Source organism: Hypomesus nipponensis, chromosome 17 (assembly GCF_054491055.1).
Source record: "Hypomesus nipponensis isolate SF chromosome 17, ASM5449105v1, whole genome shotgun sequence".
Classification (NCBI taxonomy): domain Eukaryota; kingdom Metazoa; phylum Chordata; class Actinopteri; order Osmeriformes; family Osmeridae; genus Hypomesus; species Hypomesus nipponensis.
The window spans coordinates 4,265,019-4,283,514 of record NC_140377.1 but is presented as its reverse complement, the minus strand read 5'-3'; the positions used below and the strand labels follow the sequence as shown (position 1 = coordinate 4,283,514).

Sequence of the window (18,496 nt, the reverse complement as noted above, 5' to 3'; positions counted from 1 at the left end):
GCTTAGACTACATATTGACAAACCCCCACTATGTTCATAACCATCCCTTTATTACACTTAATCCTGGGAAAGCAGTCTGATTTAATGACATTGTACTGGATCATCTTCTGCTCCCTTGGTTGCACCACTGCATTGCACCTTCTGTATTGCCCCATGGATTTTTGCAATAGTCATCCGATTGGTTCTTGCCAAATGTAGCCTACCTATTGGAACATATATTGGAATTATGCCAAATCCGTAAGAGAAATTGGTAGCAGTGCTTCCATCATCTTAATAGTTTCAATGCTATTAGATTTGTTTAGGCTGTTGTGCTGTTTATTTGCTCTGTACAGTTGGGAAGCAAATGCGGCTTCGGTGCAATTTTGACAAATCTAAACAGTCAAGGCCAAGAAACCTTAAATGCATATTTTGTAGCCTAACTAACTTTTATTATTATGAGCATACAAACCAGGGGATCGGATTGGTTACAACGTGTTCCGTACAGACAGCAGTAACCAGTCAATGTGCACAATCGTACTAAAATATCTTTTGTTAACCGGTGGTGGGCGTGATCTCCGTGGAACGTCGGGTGACGCTAGCCAACCAGAGAGCACCAGATATGAGCCGGGTCGATCTGCCGACATAAGCCGTGAGTGGAGAGGGAAGACGAGACACAAGTGAGCAAGTGTACGCTGACAACGACAAAGCGTCTGAATTACAAAATAAACTGAACAGAAAACAGCAGAAGCCCCAGAAGTCTTCAGTCCTCAGACGACATTTTTAAGGTATAATACATTTTCCAAGTTTTATTTTCAATCTGGTGAAATTGAGTAGGCTATTGAGCACAGCCAGTTGAACAAGTTAGTGATGTTCGTGTGTACGTGCATTTGTGTAGGAGGAGAGGCAGGGAAAGTGACAGTGGAATGTCGGTAAAAGGATGTGAGAGGTTATAACTAGTTAAACTGGTAATACAATTAAGCCTATAGTATCTGGCGAATGAATCGTATTATTCCTTATTGCTGTACAAATCTACTAAATAATATTTGAACACTGAAAATCTCAGTATTTAAATGTAATGTATTATTATACACTCAGGGCATTTGCTAAATTGGTCAAACAATAAAAGCAAGGTATTTTTTCTCATTAATATTAGATTCCTTAGTATTCCATATACATTATAACAATGTGTTTAAGTCAATTCCTTGTTTGTGACCACTTACTTGGCGATTAAACCAAATTCTGATTCTGATACCTACATATGTTTCATTCTACCTGCAAATGTTGCCAATCTTTCCTTTCCACAGTGTTACTGATGAAAAAATATTGATCACCTGTGAGCTGAACCTAGTATTTAATATGGAGCGGTGATAAATCACAGTTCTGACAACTCTCGAGCAGAAATGAAAGGGGATGGATGGGCCATAGTGTTTGGGTCTGAATTGGCTCCTCCCGTTAACTGGGTTTTATTGGCTAGGAGACAGCTATGTGGTGACTAAGGAGCATGATCAATACTTCCAAAATCTCCTGGTTAATCTACATGATGAAGCAGACAGTGAACTAAGTTCTCTATCACTGCAAGGTTGCATAAGAGACACTAGTCCTGTCCACTTAGTTTCTAGAGTTGTTATACAGGACAGAGTAAGCGCAATGGCAGCCCGATTAATAGTCTCTCTGTGCTCTCATCATTGGTATCCTCTGCTCTGAGGTAAAAGCAGCGATAATCTTTGCCTTGGTGAGTGTAGCTAGAAGCCAAGGCTAGATCAATACTGGAAGTGTTTCACCACCTTACAGGGGAAGGGTTGGGGGGAAAGGGCACATGTCAAAAATTGTATGTTGTGAAACTATAGGCTGAAATCCAATGTCCACTAACATTTCCCCTGTGCGAAACTGTAGGATAAGGTGTGTGTGTTGGGGACAGAAGCCTTTTACCTCAGTTTACATATCACCTTAGGTTAACCAGTCGTGTAGATGACACTGGTGTGCTGGCAGGGCATAAGAGAAAGGCCACAGTGATGTAATGTTAATCTAACACAACCTGTGTAGCAAAATTATATTGTAGCCTATGTTTTTTTCAAAAAGATATAATCAGTGGTCAGTCCCACTGCAGTTTGATTATTTAACCAGAGATTATTTAATTAGACAGCCCATTAGTGGGGCAGGTCCTGAATTTGGACAGCTGGGCTAATCAGGTTAGTGGTAGCGTCACTGGCAGGACAGGTCACTTCTATCACAGCCACCAAATTAGAGCCGACAGAAGAGGTAACGGAGCAGAAATAAATCTCAGAGTCTGCATTTTGGTGTCATTCTATAGCTCATACTGATTCTATGATATGGGTGGACCGATCCAGTTACAAGGAGAGCGAGATAGAATTGACCTTATCTCTCTGTCTCTGTCTAGTCTGAGCTGCCATGTCGGCCAAAGCCATCTCCGAACAGACAGGGAAGGAGTTTCTGTACAAGTACATCTGTACATCAGCAGCTGTCCAGAACCGCTTCCGCTATGCTAACGTGACGCCTGAGACGGACTTTGACCGGCTGGCACAGGACCACCCCTGGCTGCTCACGGAGGTAAGGTGCCCCCTCACAGGACCCATCAGAGGGTGCCCCCTCACAGGACCCATCAGAGGGTGCCCCCTCACAGGACCCATTAGAGGGTGCCCCCTCACAGGACCCATTAGAGGGTGCCCCCTCACAGGACCCATCAGAGGGTGCCCCCTCACAGGACCCATCAGAGGGTGCCCCCTCACAGGACCCATCAGAGGGTGCCCCCTCACAGGACCCATCAGAGGGTGCCCCCTCACAGGACCCATCAGAGGGTGCCCCCTCACAGGACCCATTAGAGGGTGCCCCCTCACAGGACCCATCAGAGGGTGCCCCCTCACAGGACCCATCAGAGGGTGCCCCCTCACAGGACCCATCAGAGGGTGCCCCCTCACAGGACCCATCAGAGGGTGCCCCCTCACAGGACCCATCAGAGGGTGCCCCCTCACAGGACCCATCAGAGGGTGCCCCCTCACAGGACCCATCAGAGGGTGCCCCCTCACAGGACCCATCAGAGGGTGCCCCCTCACCGGTTCCTCACAAGAACAGGGCTTTTTAAATACTTTTTTCATCAGTGGCCAGTACATGACAGCGCCCCGACATTTCAAGGGCACGATGAGCTCCATTTTCGATAATCATAAAAGGCCATCATCGGAAGAGCTCCTCCCACTGTGGCTTGTTTGAAATGATCCTCATTTTTAACAGGAGCAATTACTTAGTGAGAGAGTGCTCTCTTGGCGCTTGTTAGCTCTGGTTGTGGCCAGCAGCCCCATCTCCTGCAGCTCTTAAAGCTTCACACTGAAAATAAGTACTGTAGATGCATATGGATTTGAATCCTGCATTGGGCACGTACGCGTGGATATATACTGGAGTCTACAGTCTCTTGTAGACCTCGTATATTACATATTAAAGGAGGAGAATTCCACATTTATCTACACATTTATCTCTCTCCTCTCTCTGTTTGTTTGATGCTTTCTTTTTGTGTCCTGGGAGGTTATATTAGCAGAGAGGTATGGGGGGCGAGTGGAGGAGGTGGAGGGCAGATACAGACTGAGATACAGGCGCTGGAACAGGATTGATTAGGAAATAGCATTAACTTTCACCCTGGGCTCTCTGGCAGGCCCCCAGATTCTAATGGGCTCCCATCTCATAAGTCTCCCTCTGTAGGTGACTCACTTCTGGGAGGTAACGGGGTTGGAAGGGGGGAGGGGGTGTCCCAGGAACCATGTCTGGCTGTGGCGGCGGTGGTGGAGACCCTCCAGAAAGATCACAGGCTAGGGTCCAGCCAGATGTGGAAGGAACGAATCAGATCATATTAAATCACTCGTCTGTCCCACACCATGAACCCTATCTAAAAAACGGCTTCAACAGGATCATTGATGTCTACTGTCTTGACGTTTCTAGGTACCCTTGCCTGCGAGTGGGGAGATGAGATGATGTCATGCTAACCGTTCGGCCATGTTGTCTTTGTGACTTTCAGAGGCTGGTGGTGAAGCCAGATCAGCTGATCAAGAGGCGGGGCAAGCTGGGTCTGGTGGGCGTCAATCTGGACCTGAATGGCGTCAGAGACTGGCTGAAGACCCGACTCATGAGAGAGACCGCAGTGAGTCAGCGATCCACCAAGTCATCATTCACACGTGTGCTAACACACTCACACGCGGTCTCCACTTGACACACTTTAAGCACTTCCGCCCTACCTGCAACAAGACTTTCTACTGTCTCCCTCTTACCTCATTTTGTATCTTTTTTTTGGTATTTTTTCCCCCCAACGTTCGTTAATATTTTTCTAACAGCTCGGCATAGATTTCTGGGGAGTTTTCTGTCTGGTCCTAGTCATTCAGCCTACTCAGCCGTGGCAGGGAGCTGCTAGGGAGTAAACAACATTTGTTTCGGTACAACCATCACGGTGCAGTAGATATATCACTGTTTGTGTGTGTGTTGCTTCATAAACCATTAGCCTATGTGGGGGAGAGCTCAGATCTATCAGTCACTAGACGTTCCATAAAAACGTCAGTGGCTGTCGGGGCTTATTAATGAGACTGAATTGATAATGCCACTCGTGTTTTCCTCAACGTGTTGTGTTATTGTGGTAAATTTTAGCTTTTGCAGATGGGACCCGCAATTTTACAATCTAAATTTAAACTGCAGTTTAGGTGACTGTGTGAGAGTGTTGCAGTTCATCTGTCGTGTGTGTTATGTATCTGAAAGAGATTGTTCGCTAGTTCGAGGAAGGGGTCAGAGACCAGTGACTGTGAGCAATGTAGTTTGGCAGATCCTCTTCTCTCTTTCTCTCTCTCCTCTCTGCCTCTTACTCTCTTATAGTGATTTATGTGTAATCCTGTGCCCAAATCCATTGAAGATGTACAGCTCTCTAGTCATTGGGTGGAACCAGAGATGTGGTCATGTGTATAAGCATATCGATGAAGTCAGGGTTGAGGTGTTACACCAATGGAATGTATGTCTTTTTTGACAGCCTTACCCCCATTTTATATCATTTCATAATGATTCAGCATTTTGACTAATATTTCATCATTCAATGATGTCATATTATAGTTAATTCCGTACGTTGCACAGCAGATTTCTATCTCTTCCACATCCCATTTCGGAAGCTGAAGAAGTGCCACCTCATTTATTTCTAAATTGGCCTCCGCTTCTCGAGGGGCTTCAGTCACATGACCTGTTTTCTCCGTTCACCGTCCCTTTCTCTTTACATCCCTTTCTTTGAAATGTCAGCCTTCTCCCCCCCTTCTCATTTTCTTTCTGTCTTACTTCTTTCCTGGGCAGTCCCTGGTTATTTTATGCCCAGTGGCCTTTTAGAGCTAGCGCTGTGACAGCCAGCCCAAATGGGGGGGCTGGGTTTGGGGGGGAGGGTGCTCTTGCCTGCAGCAGTACATGGCAGCCACTTTACTCTCTCTTTTTTCAACCAATTTCCATTTGAATTCAAGTCTCAGAGGACCTTGTCTCTATTCAGCTTAAATGCCGTGTGCGAGAATTTTATATTTTGACGATGTCACTTTAAGACTTTTTGGAACAAGCTTTCTGTTGTCGTATTTTGGCAAGTTCTGCTCCGAACCAGGTCTCACAAAACCTGTTTGTTCTTCTTTTCTCAGACGTCACCTCAGTTCTGTCCACAGTTTCTCCTGACTGGCTGAGTTGGCTTTTTGTTCTATTGCCACTCTCGCTATTGTCGTTCTGGCTCTGATTCCTGTCCGTTCGTGCCTCTCTCCAAAGCTTTTTACACACTTCTCCCCTCCCACTCCATCCTCCTCTCCACATCAGTCCTGAGGGTGGACCTGTAAACAAGGGCACTGTTGCATTAGGATGAATCCTCCAGACACTACAGTCTGAACTAGATTGGCTCGGAGCTGTTCCTGTTTTCATTTATTTGTATAGCCGTATCATAGACTGTATTTCTCATTCAAACCGATTTCAAACCGACTTCTTGCTCATCAAGGTCACTACACACACGCACACCAATTACAAAATGATCCGCTTAAGACATTTCAGTCCCTAAGCATTTCCTTGTTGTTTGTTTTTCAGGTGGGAAAAGCAAAGGGTGTCCTGAAGAACTTCCTCATTGAGCCGTTCGTTGCTCATAAGCAGGTAGGTTAAATCACTTTGTCTCTTGATACGAACCTGTTCACAAACAGGTTTTGCAGCCGTGTTACATTCAAATCACCAGCCACAATACAGTCCAACGCCTTCAGTAGACCTTCCTAGACCACGTCAGGTGTGGCTGTCTCCAGTGGGTTTGACCTTTTGTCTGCTCTGTGTGCGGCCGTCAGGAGGAGGAGTTCTACGTGTGCATCTACGCCACCCGGGAGGGCGACTACGTCCTGTTCCACCACGAGGGGGGCGTGGACGTGGGCGACGTGGACGCCAAGGCCCAGAAACTGCTGGTGGGCGTGGACGAGAAGATCAGCGAGGACGCCGTGAAGAAACAGCTCCTGAGCCACGTCCCAGCCGACAGGAAAGCGTGAGTGGGGCGCGAGAAAGGCACTCTGATAATCAGCAGATACAGCGATAGAGGTTTTCCGGGGTTTTTTTTTTTTCTTCCGGAAGGTCGACCTCTCTTTTGAGGCCTAGCGACAGGGGGAGGCTGGGGAAGGGACTGTTTCTAGACTTGGGTCAGGCTGGAAAGGAAAGACTAGTACTACACAGTGTGGATGAGAGAGGGAGGAGAGGAAAGAGATGGCCAGGCATTTTCAGATAATACAGTTAAGCTGGGGGTTGGGAGAGGGGGGGAGAGCTGGGGGGGGGGGGGGGGGTTGAATGATGGCCTGAGTTCCATTAGACAAATGACAAACTCCCTCCACCCGCTCGCCTTTCTTCCATCGCCCCGCCCTCCCCCCTCTGTCCCATTCTAGGCACGTCCTCGGGGCCTGTCGTTTTATTTTGATGGGTCGAACACAGTGACCCCCCTCCCTTTCTCCCGGCGGCCCCCTCTCACGGCAGGGTGGGGGGCCTGGCTAGACTCCCCTGTCTTGGCTGACATTGAGGAAGATGGCTCTCCACCCCTGTTCAGGCCAAAGCCCCTCCTTCCGCCTCGCCCACTTCCCTCAAGCCTTCCCCCCTCCTGGGTGTCGATCCAGAGCAGGAGGGGGGGGGGGGGGGGGGGGCTGTCGGGATGTGCTGAGTCACTCTGGGTTGGCCAGTGGGCTCCTGGCTGCTAAAGCAGCTCTCCTGACAGGAGACTGACATGGTCACGGGTGCAGCAGAGCTGCCTGCTCCACTGACAGGCAGGGGAGAGGAAGAAATACTGCCTCCCTCCCCCCACACTTCATCTCTGTTTTGACAGGGGCAGGCTAGAGTCAATTCAAGATTTCTTCCTTGGTAGCAAGCTGTCTGTTTGGCAGTTAATTTACAGGTGTTGTTGAGGAAGCTCGAGTGCTGTCTCTCCTCCATTCTTGTCCTCCCTCCTCCTTCCCTTAACGGATGTTTTTTTTGTTGAGTGTTCTTTCTGCAGAAGTGTGACTCACTGTCTACGAGGAATAACTGTTAGACATAAATATGCTTCTTTGCACCATCTGGAAGCGGTCACAGTCGAACTAATCTTGCTAGTTATACATTGATAACAGCTGCGGTGAGGAGAATACAGCATAAGGTCATTTGACGCGAGTTGTCTTTCCTGTCTTTCCTGCAGGGTTTTGGCCAGCTTTGTGGTTGGACTCTTCAACCTGTATGAAGACTTGTACTTCACCTACCTGGAAATCAACCCAGTGGGTAGGTTCTCTCACTCTCCCAGCCCCGGTCCTGACAGACCAGACTCCAACACAAGCACCCAAACAGGATGCTCTCAGTCGCTGTACCCAAATTCAGACTCGAGCCTTCCAGCACGGACCAATCATTTTGTCATGAGATCAAGACATTTGGAATGAGATCAGAAAGAAAGTTTAAAAGCCGACATCCAGCAGTGATGGAGCCACTGCAGAAGTTCGTCGCAACATATTCTAATGCTGAGGGAGGAAAAGGCTCAATAATTCATCGTCCTCCTGTTTGATGACTGTGCTGTGTGTTTAGAATGGATTAATTGGGCCCCAGTATATGGCCAGTGGCATCTGTTCCTGTGGAACGGGTTGGGGCCACCGAGACCGCCCCTCTCCTCTTTGATGTGTCTCCTCCCCTCCCTCGACGACCCCCCCCCCTTCCCCGGCCCTCCTGCCTCCCCCAAAGGGAGTGGGGAGGTTAGGACGCCCCCTAGGGGTGGGCTTGGGCCTCTCCACTTCCCTCTCTTCTATTTCAGTTCATCCCTGCTTGAAACGGGAGGTGTCTGGGGAAAATTATCTCTCGCACACACTCACAAATGAACACTCGCGAACCGTCGAACATACATTGATAATGAAAACACTGGCATTACATTATTTGCATTCCCATGCCAGCCCTGCATATCTATATCTGAAGTAAAGCCATTGGCTGAAAGATGTTAGTGCGGTGATGTCACAGATGGAGAGGAGGCCGTGATTAGATTACAGGCTGAGCCAAGTGAGTTAGCGAATATCAAGAAGTACATGTGGTTCCTGGCCGTGCTACGCTGAACCCCACTGTGGCCAGACCCAGAATACACCTGCCTCACTCTTATACACTGTCTTGTGTATGTCTCTCTCTCTCTCCCTGTCTCTCTCTCTCTCTCTCTCTCTCTCCCTGTCTCTCTCTCTCTCTCTCTCTCTCTCTCTCTCCCTGTCTCTCTCTCTCTCTCTCCCTGTCTCTCTCTCTCTCTCTCTCTCTCTCCCTGTCTCTCTCTCTCTCTCTCTCTCTCTCTCTCTCTCTCTCTCTCTCTCTCTCTCTCTCTCTCTCTCTCTCCCTGTCTCTTTGTCTCTGTCTCTCAGTTGTCACCAAGGATGGCGTGTTTGTGCTTGACATGGCGGCCAAGATCGACGCCACGGCTGACTACCTCTGCAAGGCCAAGTGGGGAGATGTGGAGTTTCCCCCCCCCTTCGGCAGGGAGGCCTACCCCGAGGTGAGGGCTGCAACAGAGAGCACACCACTGCTGGATACGTCATGGATCATCTGTCTGTTGATAGGGATATTGAAGGAAGTAGGACATTGAGGGCAGATTCTTAGAAGTCGTAAAAGATAACGTGGAGGTATTTCAGATTAGTTATGAGTCATACAGATAATTTTCCTTCATCAAATTAGAGTCCATAGAGACAACACATGACCTCTCAAGCAACAACAAGTGGAAACAAACTCTGAATACCGGTGGTTGCTGTTCTTTCTCTTCCTGCTTTGACTCACTTCCTTCTTCCTTTAACCTGTTTGCTAATTGACACGTCAGCATGTGTTCTAGGATTTTCGTTTCCCTGGTCCTCCTGCAGTTTCCCCTATCCCAGCTGCACCATGGGGCACTGATTAATAAGGGGAGGGGCCGACTCGGCCATTAATCAGCCAGCCATGACTCATCCTGAGATGGTACCTTGTTTCCATGGTGACCCTGGAGCGAGCTTTTGAGAGGGGAGGGACACACCCCAGGACGTCCTCTAGGTTACTCCTCATCAATGCGAAGTAGAGATTTGCTACGAATGTTTTTGCGTTGAGGCGGTTTTTATATGTGCTTCTTTGTCGCCGTCTGCCTGACGCTGGACTGAGCCAGTTTTAGACAGAGGCTAGCAGACGGGCCAGTCTAATTTGGCGGCTGAGGGGTGGGGGGTGTGGGGGGGGGATGTGATTGGATGTGTTTACTCTGGGTCTCCAGCTGTGCTGCTCGCTGTCACAAGCGCTGCTGGCCAACCAGCTCGTAGCACGTGCGATGTCGATGCAACATGAGGGAGATGGAACATGCGAGGATGGCTGCCTGAATGAAGCTATACATAACTCCTGTTCCTCGCCTGTCAATGACAGGAAGCCTAATTAGGTGCACAGCATTGCGAGTGGTGCTCAGACCAGGGTCTAACCTGATATAGACCGCAGCTGTGAAGAGATCTTTCTCCTTAACCTCAGACTGACCTTCCCCGTGTCCCCTACAGGAGGCCTACATCGCTGACCTGGACGCCAAGAGTGGGGCCAGTCTCAAACTCACCCTGCTCAACCCCCGTGGTAGAATCTGGACCATGGTGGCAGGAGGAGGGGCTTCCGTTGTCTACAGGTAGACGAGCCAATGCGTCCTTAAACTGAGACAGCTTCCCTGTTGTGGGCCACATATGGCTCCAAAGCTACACGACTGGATGATCAGGTTGAACACGAGGAAGGCACTCCAGAGATGCTGCAGTCCCATTGATCCTGGCCAGACGCTGCTTGTTCAGCCGAGAGTTAAATTAAATTCTCGAACGATGTCGTCTTAACGAGAGTCTGGAGGAATGGCTGGCGCCTCCTCGCTTTCCCAGGCTGTCAGGGACGTAGAGTGCACCTGCTGTGACTAATGAATGTCTCAGTGTTACTGACTAAGCAGAGGAGTGTGTCTTACTGTGCACTGTTTCCACAGTGTTCTTTTTTTGACAACCGTTTTGAGTTCCTCGAAGGGAATGTGTCGTGTTTAACTGATTTATAAAAATGTTCTTCTCGTTTCCATTTTGTTTGTTTTTCCGTGTCGTCATCGATATCACGTTGGTTTTTGACCAATGGGATCCTTCCACAGTGACACCATCTGTGACCTGGGCGGGGTGGACGAGCTGGCTAATTACGGGGAGTATTCTGGAGCTCCCAGTGAACAGCAGACCTACGACTACGCCAAGACCATCCTCTCCCTGATGACCCGCGAGAAGCACCCCGACGGTAACACGCGGGACTCGAGTGTTTTCGGTCAGACGCTGGTGCGGCGGTGTGTGTGTTCAGTGTTGTGAACGCGCTGTGTTTCTCGTTTACAGGGAAGGTCCTGATCATTGGAGGGAGCATCGCCAACTTCACCAATGTGGCGGCCACGTTTAAGGTGGCTGGAGTGACGTAGTCAGCCCGGCCCCAGGGCCACCTCATACAGGACCTTTCATTGTATTTGAGATGAAAACTAAAGTTGTCTCTCGTCCCCCCTCTCCACCTGTCTTCATTAGGGTATTGTCAGAGCCATTCGGGACTACCAAGGCCCGTTGAAGGAGCATGAGGTCATGATTTTTGTCCGTCGTGGTGGACCGAATTACCAAGAGGGCCTTAGAGTGATGGGAGAAGTGGGTAAGCACCCCCCAAAAATAGTCCACCGTTCATCCCGTTTGTCTTTTTATTCACAGGCTTTTTGGGTGAATTAGGATTATTGTCGTCGAGGAATCGTGCAAATGTGTGTCCTGTTTGTGTGACCATAGACCTTCTCCTCCTCCATGTTTCCTCAGGTAAGACCACTGGCATCCCCATCCATGTCTTCGGCACAGAGACTCACATGACTGCCATCGTCGGCATGGCGTTGGGCCACCGACCAATCCCCAACCAGCCCCCTGTCGCCGCCCACACGGCCAACTTCCTGCTCTCCAGCGGCAGCGCATCCGTAGGTCACAGGGTGCGCGTAGTCTGACCAGAAAGGGGAATGCGTTGCTATGCACGAGGTGGTGACCAGAGTTTAGGAATGAATGTACGTCTTAATACAGGACTGAACGTAGCTGTGTGCCACTGTCACCGTGACTGTCACCGTGACCTGCGCTTTTGTCCTAACCGCACTCTGGTGGTGTTCCTGAGGCCATCCATCCAGTCCCCAGCAGGTCACTGTGTCGTGGAGAGCAGGGCTTTGTGATGCTGAGGTTTTAAATAGCACCCAGGGCACAATAGGACTCTGCTGCAGCCTGGAGGGCTCCATTAAGAATGTGCTGTGGCCGGCTTTTCAGAGAAATGCGTGCGTGTGTGTTTGAGACGGCTCTTTCTGACTTGGCATCATTCTGCAGGGTAGGAATACACTCTTCATGTAGAATGTCCATCCATAGTTCCAGCCAAACAAGGATCACCCTCTGAATTCCTCCTCCCTTGTACTGAATGCGGGTTGTCACCATGCACTCCCTGTTGTCTAAACACCAGACAGAAGTCCACAGTCAACCATGGAAGTCCCCCGAGCACAAGGGCCCAGTATGCCCCTGGCATCGCTGCAGGTTTACAACACTAAGCCCCATTGCACAGTTCAGGAAGATATAGCAAGAGAGCTCCATGCATTTTGGTGCTTTTCAGATGAGCAATGAAACGAGAATTCAACGCTGCTAATTAGTCCACAACACGGTTCTCTCCTCCCCCTCCGACGCAGACCCCAGCATCCAGCAGGACGGCCTCCTTCTCTGACACCAAGCCTGGATCTGGAGCCTCTCCTGCCAAGAAGCCCAAGCCAGGAGCCCCTCCAGGTGAAGCCCCTGATATTCACTCACTCACTCACAACTGGTTGTGGGAATCACTTACGGCTAACCATAAAGACTAAGAACTTGGTGTGTCCCCGGTTACGTAAGATGACTGCCACGTTTGCAGGATGCACTAGACTAGAGCACATAGACTGCCTTGTGTGATCTCCAGATCATGTGTCACAGTTCCCCCTGTGGGCCATGAAGGGTACTGACAGACCTGACTGCACTCCATCAACAACTAATCCACCGAAACCACACATCAGCATGAGTCACACACAAGCATGGCCAAACACAAATCCCTTCTGATTCTTTTAAAGGAACCTCAACTTTTGAGATAACAAATAAAGCTGCTAAATAAAGGATCCCATAAAATATCCCATGTAGATCAGGTTATTTCAGGACATTTATTAACCACATTAACGCTTTTGTATGTTGTTGTCTGCTGGTGGAACAGAGAGAGAGACGTCGTCTGCGGGGACAGGAGGTAGGCTCCTCAGACTGTGTCCTCCTGGATAGTCCTATCCTTTCTGGGGGTTTTGGAAGAGATGTTCTGCTACCTATCTAAACTCTTAAACACTGTTTGGAATATGAATAAGTCAATCTTAGCACCGGGTTCTGGATTGAAGGAGCGCAATTGAACTGGTCTTGCAAACCCTGGTGGTTCAAACCTGTATAGCTGTGTCATCCCTTGCTGTGGCTTTTCCCCTCTGTGTCGTCACAGCTTGCTCTGTCTGTCCTGTTGGCGTTGTGTACCACGTTCCATCCCGTCAAATAAAAAGCTTGTCCATGTGATGTAGTTCAACAGCCTCCCTACTGCGCTTGACGGGGTATCGAAGCTCTGGAGGCAGCCCGTGTGCAACGTGTTGCAAAGCCCTTTTCCTGTGTCATGTGTCCAAACCACCCCTCCCTCCTGTTCTGCTGCAGTCAAGGCGACCACCCTCTTCAGCAAGCACACCAAGTCCATCGTGTGGGGCATGCAGACGCGGGCGGTGCAGGGCATGCTGGACTTTGACTACGTCTGCTCCAGGGAGGAGCCGTCCGTGGCTGCCATGGTCTACCCCTTCACGTAGGTCACTTCCTGTTCAGTGCTTTCAGGGTCGTGGACCCCCGTAGACACAGAAAAGACCACACGGCTGCAACAAAGGTTGAGAGTTCGCTTTGGCGGTTGTGTGGGTGTGTGTCTGGCCCTGTGTTTAGTTGATTCTTACAGTGTGTGTGGGTGTGGCGTGTGTTGCAGTGGAGATCACAAGCAGAAGTTCTACTGGGGTCACAAGGAGATCCTGGTGCCTGTGTACAAGAACATGGGCGACGCCATGAAGAAGCACCCGGGAGTGGACGTGCTCATCAGCTTCGCCTCGCTGCGCTCTGCCTTCGACAGCACCATGGAAACCATGCAGTTCCCACAGGTAAAGGCCACGCACGCCATCTTCCAAAGGTGCTTTGGCATTCGGTGGAAGTTGTAGGTATGGCTTATCCAACCTCTCCGGCTCATCTCTCTCCTCAGATCCACACCATTGCCATCATAGCTGAGGGCATCCCTGAAGCCCAGACCAGGAAGATTATAAAGGTGGCAGATGAGAAGGGTGTCACCATCATTGGCCCAGCAACGGTAGGTCACTTACTACCCCAACTTTTGCCTCCTTGGCGATTTCTGTCGTTCCATTTTCGTGTCTTTTTTCCATGTCTGTTTTTTAGTAAGTGTCCGTGTTTATTGTAATTATGGCTACTTATATTTTATTTTTTATTCAAAATCCCCTTAGTATTAGCTAGACTTTGCTCCTTTAGTATAGTTAGACCACATATTTAAGTTTCAATATTCCTATATGTTTAATGTATGCACCTTCCTGCCAAAGTAAATTCCTTGTTTGTGCAAACATTCATGGCGAATAAAATCCCTTCTGATTCTGATGTTCAGGTGGGAGGGATCAAGCCTGGGTGCTTCAAGATCGGGAACACAGGAGGCATGCTGGACAACATCCTGGCCTCCAAGCTCTACCGGCCAGGCAGCGTGGCCTACGTGTCCCGGTCTGGAGGCATGTCCAACGAGCTCAACAACATCATCTCCCGCACCACCGACGGCGTCTATGAGGGGGTGGCCATCGGTGGGGACAGGTAAGGTGTGGGTGTGGGGGTGTGTGGGTGAATATGGACTTGTTTTCACTGCTGGTCTCTCTTGCAGATACCCGGGCTCTGTGTTCACAGACCATGTGCTGAGGTACCAGGACACCCCCGGGGTGAAGATGATTGTCATGCTGGGAGAGGTGAGGCTTTTTAATCATCCACACTAACATTTGGAAAAGAGAGCCTTGGTCTTTCCATTCCAAATTAGATTTTTTCTGACATCCGACGGCCTGGTATTCCTAACGGCGAATGTGCTCATTTGGAAACCCGGTTAGATTGGGGGCACAGAGGAGTACAAGATCTGCCAGGGCATCAAGCAGGGTCGCATCACCAAGCCTGTGGTGTCCTGGTGCATCGGGACCTGCGCCACCATGTTCTCCTCAGAGGTGAGAGGGCGTGGCACGAGGGAGCGGCCGTGACAAGGCTCTGGGACATGCAGAGGTCTGGAGCAGGCTAGAGAGAGATATTTACTGGGTCATTTCCTGCTTTTTCCACATCCAGGTCCAGTTTGGGCATGCTGGTGCCTGTGCCAACCAGGCTTCGGAGACGGCGGTGGCTAAGAACCAAGCCCTTAAGGAGGCTGGAGCCTTTGTACCCAAAAGCTTTGATGAGCTGGGCGTACTCATTGGGTAATTGTCCTCTACCGATTGTAATGAGTTCTCAAGTTTAAAGTATGATAGAAGGCTTTTCCCAGACTCTTATTTTGACAGGGTTTTGGCCTGTAAATGTTGTGACCTTTTGTTGTCCTCCTGTGCAGGTCAGTGTACGATGACCTTGTAGCCAAAGGAGTCATCGTCCCAGCAACGGAGGTGCCTCCTCCCACTGTGCCAATGGACTACTCCTGGGCACGGGTGGGTCTTCCAACCAATCATTAGCAGGCTGACGCATGTCCTGTATGAGTTACCGTAACGATGAATCACAATGTCCTTTTGGCTCTGTAGCTGAATATTTGCGGTTCCCATGCATACGAGGCAAATTGCAGTGAACCACTTGGGGTTGGGTTCAACTGAAACAGATGGAGAGAGCACTGCCTGGGGAGGTTGTGGTGACTGTCCCTCCTGCTGTGCCCTGTAGGAGCTGGGTCTGATCCGTAAGCCGGCCTCCTTCATGACCAGTATCTGCGACGAGAGAGGCCAGGAGCTGATCTACGCGGGCATGCCCATCACAGAGGTCTTCAAATCGGAGATGGGCCTCGGGGGAACCTTGGGGCTTCTCTGGTTCCAGAGAAGGTGACCCTCCCAGTCACACAATACTGACACTCAACGTCAACGCTTACAAACACACGACGACAATCAACAATCCATATACACACGCTGTGTGACTACCCTGTGTTTTAGATTGTCGATCCCTCCCCTCCTCCACCCCTGTCTCCAGGTTGCCCCGGTACGCCTGTCAGTTCATCGAGATGTGTCTGATGGTCACCGCCGACCACGGGCCGGCCGTGTCCGGTGCCCACAACACCATTGTGTGTGCCCGCGCTGGGAAAGACCTCATCTCCAGTCTCACCTCGGGTCTACTCACCATCGTAAGACCGTCCTTAATCTGCAAACAGTCGTCTTCACACGCTCAGAATGCGCCGGCAGGTGCAAAGTTGTTTTAGACCTTTTTTTCTCTTCTGGTTGTCAGGGCGACCGCTTTGGAGGCGCTCTGGATGCTGCTGCCAAGCAGTTTAGCAAGGCCTTCGACAGCGGGATGCTGCCCATGGAGTTTGTCAACAAGATGAAGAAGGAGGGCAAACTGATCATGGGCATTGGCCACAGGGTCAAATCGGTGAGTTCAGGCCGTATTGTTTTTTTTTTGTTTGTCCTTTCCTGGAATGTCCTTTTAAAATGCCCGTGTTTGTGTTGCATCTAGATCAACAACCCTGACATGAGAGTCCAGATTCTTAAGGACTTTGTGAAGCAGAACTTCCCTGCCACCCAGCTGCTAGACTATGCCCTGGATGTAGAGAAGATCACCACCTCCAAGGTCACATTCACAATAACAGACCTCTTGTCAGAATATCATTCACCCTGTTGCCTCATCTGGTTGATTCATTATCTAAGTGTCCACTTAATTTCTGTATTGCTGTTTCAGAAACCCAACCTGATCCTGAATGTGGACGGTTTCATCGGCGTGGCCTTCGTCGATCTGCTCAGGACTTGTGGTGGATTCACACGGTAAGTCTGTCCACGATACTTCCCTCATCCTATGCCTCTCGTGAGTGTGTGGTCTCGGATGGTCTTCTATAAACTAGCACTGGTTGTTGACGTGAATCCGCTTCCCCCACAGGGATGAGGCAGATGAGTTTGTGGAGATCGGGGCGCTGAACGGGATTTTCGTCCTGGGTCGCAGCATGGGATTCATCGGTGAGTTAGGACCCCTGACCCCAGCCAAGCCAGAAGCTGTGGGGTTAAGCTTGACCTCCATATGGCACTGCTGACGCTGCTCTCTCTCTCTGCTCTCCCTCCCAGGTCACTACCTGGACCAGAAGAGGCTGAAGCAGGGCCTGTATCGTCACCCCTGGGATGATATCTCCTATGTGCTCCCAGAACACATGTCCATGTAACACCACAGACCTGGCCCCCTGGGCCCCCTGGGCCCCTGTGCCCCCTGTGCCCCCTCTCCCCAGCCTTCATCCTCTGCTCTGCTGCATCCTTGCCTCTGTCACCCTCATGCTGTGTGAGGATGTGGGGAGAGGGTTCTTAGTCTATCATTAGTAGCATAGATGTTTTACTGTCATTAGAATACATGCATTTCAACAGTGAAATTGACCATATTAACCGGGTGCCATTTTAATCTTTAAAAACTGCTAGCTAGTTCATCGACCATCCTGTAACCCTGCCGATAATAACAAAGCTTGCAGAACTGTGAAGTTCTTGACGGGTGGGTAATAATCTGAGACTGCTCGAGATTTAAGGATAAAGCTGTTGTAACAGGAGGCGAGGAAGACATAGCTAATTCACTGGTTGACACTAACCCTGCAGTGCCGGGGAGATCAGGGAGATCATCCTCCTAAGATGACCAGTTGGGAAACTAGTTGCCTCCCTATTCTGGTGCTCACTGCCACTACTACTCCCATCGCTGCTGTCAACGTTAATATTCCTGTGAAGTATTTGAATATGTGCCCCACTCGTCATCTCTCAGTTTACCAAGCATGTGTCTGTGTATCACAGACTAATATGTGTGTGTGTGTGTGTGTGTCTGTGCAGTTCTCTTAAGTGTGTCTGTCGGTGCCATATCAAAACCGTGAGCTTGCGATTAGAGGTGAGCCATAGTGCAATAATGTTAGCTAGTGCCTAATCATTTGGGTTACGTCATTTATTAATGTATAGATGTTTTAACTGCAGAGTAAGTAAACGTTATAAGAATGTAATAGATCATTGTCTCGATGTACTGTACATGCACATCTGGTCACGTTGGTCGTTTGTGTTTCCTCAGACCAAACAGTGCAGGAGAGTGCCCGCCTCAAAGGGCAGCAGGGTTGTTTTCTTATCCTTCTTATCTTAGAAGTTTCACTGATCTGTAGGCCAGTTTGTTTTGAAGGGGGATTTTTCTGTGTTCATCTGTGTTGTCATTCATTTTTGATGTCGTTGAAAAGCCAATGTGATGTACAACGTGCTTCTGTTAAAATGTCATATATTTTTCAGAGCTGTGTGAAGGAATACAATAAAGATGACTCATTAGATTAGCAAGTTTGTTTTGTGTTCATTCCACCAAATATAATTCTTTTTTTGTATTTATATGTAATGTATTCCTTCCTTGGCTGTGCGGTGAGAGTATAACACCATAGCACAACTAAAAACTGAATGTAACTATCTAGATACTCAATTTTACTTTTGACCACTTAGTGTGATGCTGTTAACCCTGAATCAAGAGGATTTATGAGGAGAGTTCATATCAGTGGATTCCCTTTATTTAGGCACTCATGTTGGAATCACGCAACACTAAAATGTTTGTCAGCCTACTTCTCTAGTCTTATCAAGGTGTTTTAGTCACCAATAGCCTACATATTTTAACTGGGCCAGTTCCTAAAAAAAAAAAAAAAGCTAAATTATAATTCACATTCGTATGACTACAAAATAGTGAGTAGGTTAAAAAGGCGAGTCTGTCCGTCAAAGTTGAGTGGGCGGGACATG

At 49.2% G+C, this 18,496-nt stretch overlaps 1 protein-coding gene across 2 annotated transcripts; it reads left to right on the top strand.

Moving 5' to 3' along the window:
• Positions 1-631: 631 nt before the first annotated feature.
• aclya (ATP citrate lyase a) lies at positions 632-18,048 on the top strand. 2 transcript variants are annotated; one of them, XM_084677994.1, is made up of 29 exons: positions 632-764; positions 2,378-2,547; positions 4,001-4,123; positions 6,061-6,123; positions 6,306-6,496; positions 7,664-7,743; positions 8,847-8,977; positions 9,984-10,102; positions 10,592-10,728; positions 10,821-10,882; positions 11,001-11,118; positions 11,274-11,425; positions 12,167-12,260; positions 12,712-12,741; positions 13,182-13,323; positions 13,495-13,663; positions 13,762-13,866; positions 14,173-14,369; positions 14,437-14,518; positions 14,654-14,764; positions 14,880-15,007; positions 15,136-15,229; positions 15,453-15,607; positions 15,753-15,903; positions 16,005-16,148; positions 16,233-16,346; positions 16,455-16,537; positions 16,650-16,726; positions 16,832-18,048. In XM_084677994.1, the coding sequence occupies exons 2-29, from the start codon at positions 2,389-2,391 to the stop codon at positions 16,924-16,926; spliced, it is 3,306 nt and encodes a 1,101-aa protein (XP_084534120.1). In that variant the 5' UTR covers positions 632-764; positions 2,378-2,388; the 3' UTR covers positions 16,927-18,048. The 2 variants fall into 2 exon arrangements, with proteins under 2 accessions (XP_084534120.1, XP_084534121.1); XM_084677995.1 differs by lacking the exon at positions 12,712-12,741.
• The last annotated feature ends 448 nt before the right edge of the window (positions 18,049-18,496 follow it).

Bases quoted from the DNA above. Each gene is read 5' to 3' on its own strand.
- aclya (XM_084677994.1), top strand. From the start codon at position 2,389: ATGTCGGCCAAAGCCATCTCCGAACAGACAGGGAAGGAGTTTCTGTAC. The intron at 8,978-9,983 runs GTGAGGGCTGCA...TGTCCCCTACAG, and splicing joins GCAGGGAGGCCTACCCCGAG to GAGGCCTACATCGCTGACCT. The intron at 15,230-15,452 runs GTGGGTCTTCCA...TGTGCCCTGTAG, and splicing joins TGGACTACTCCTGGGCACGG to GAGCTGGGTCTGATCCGTAA.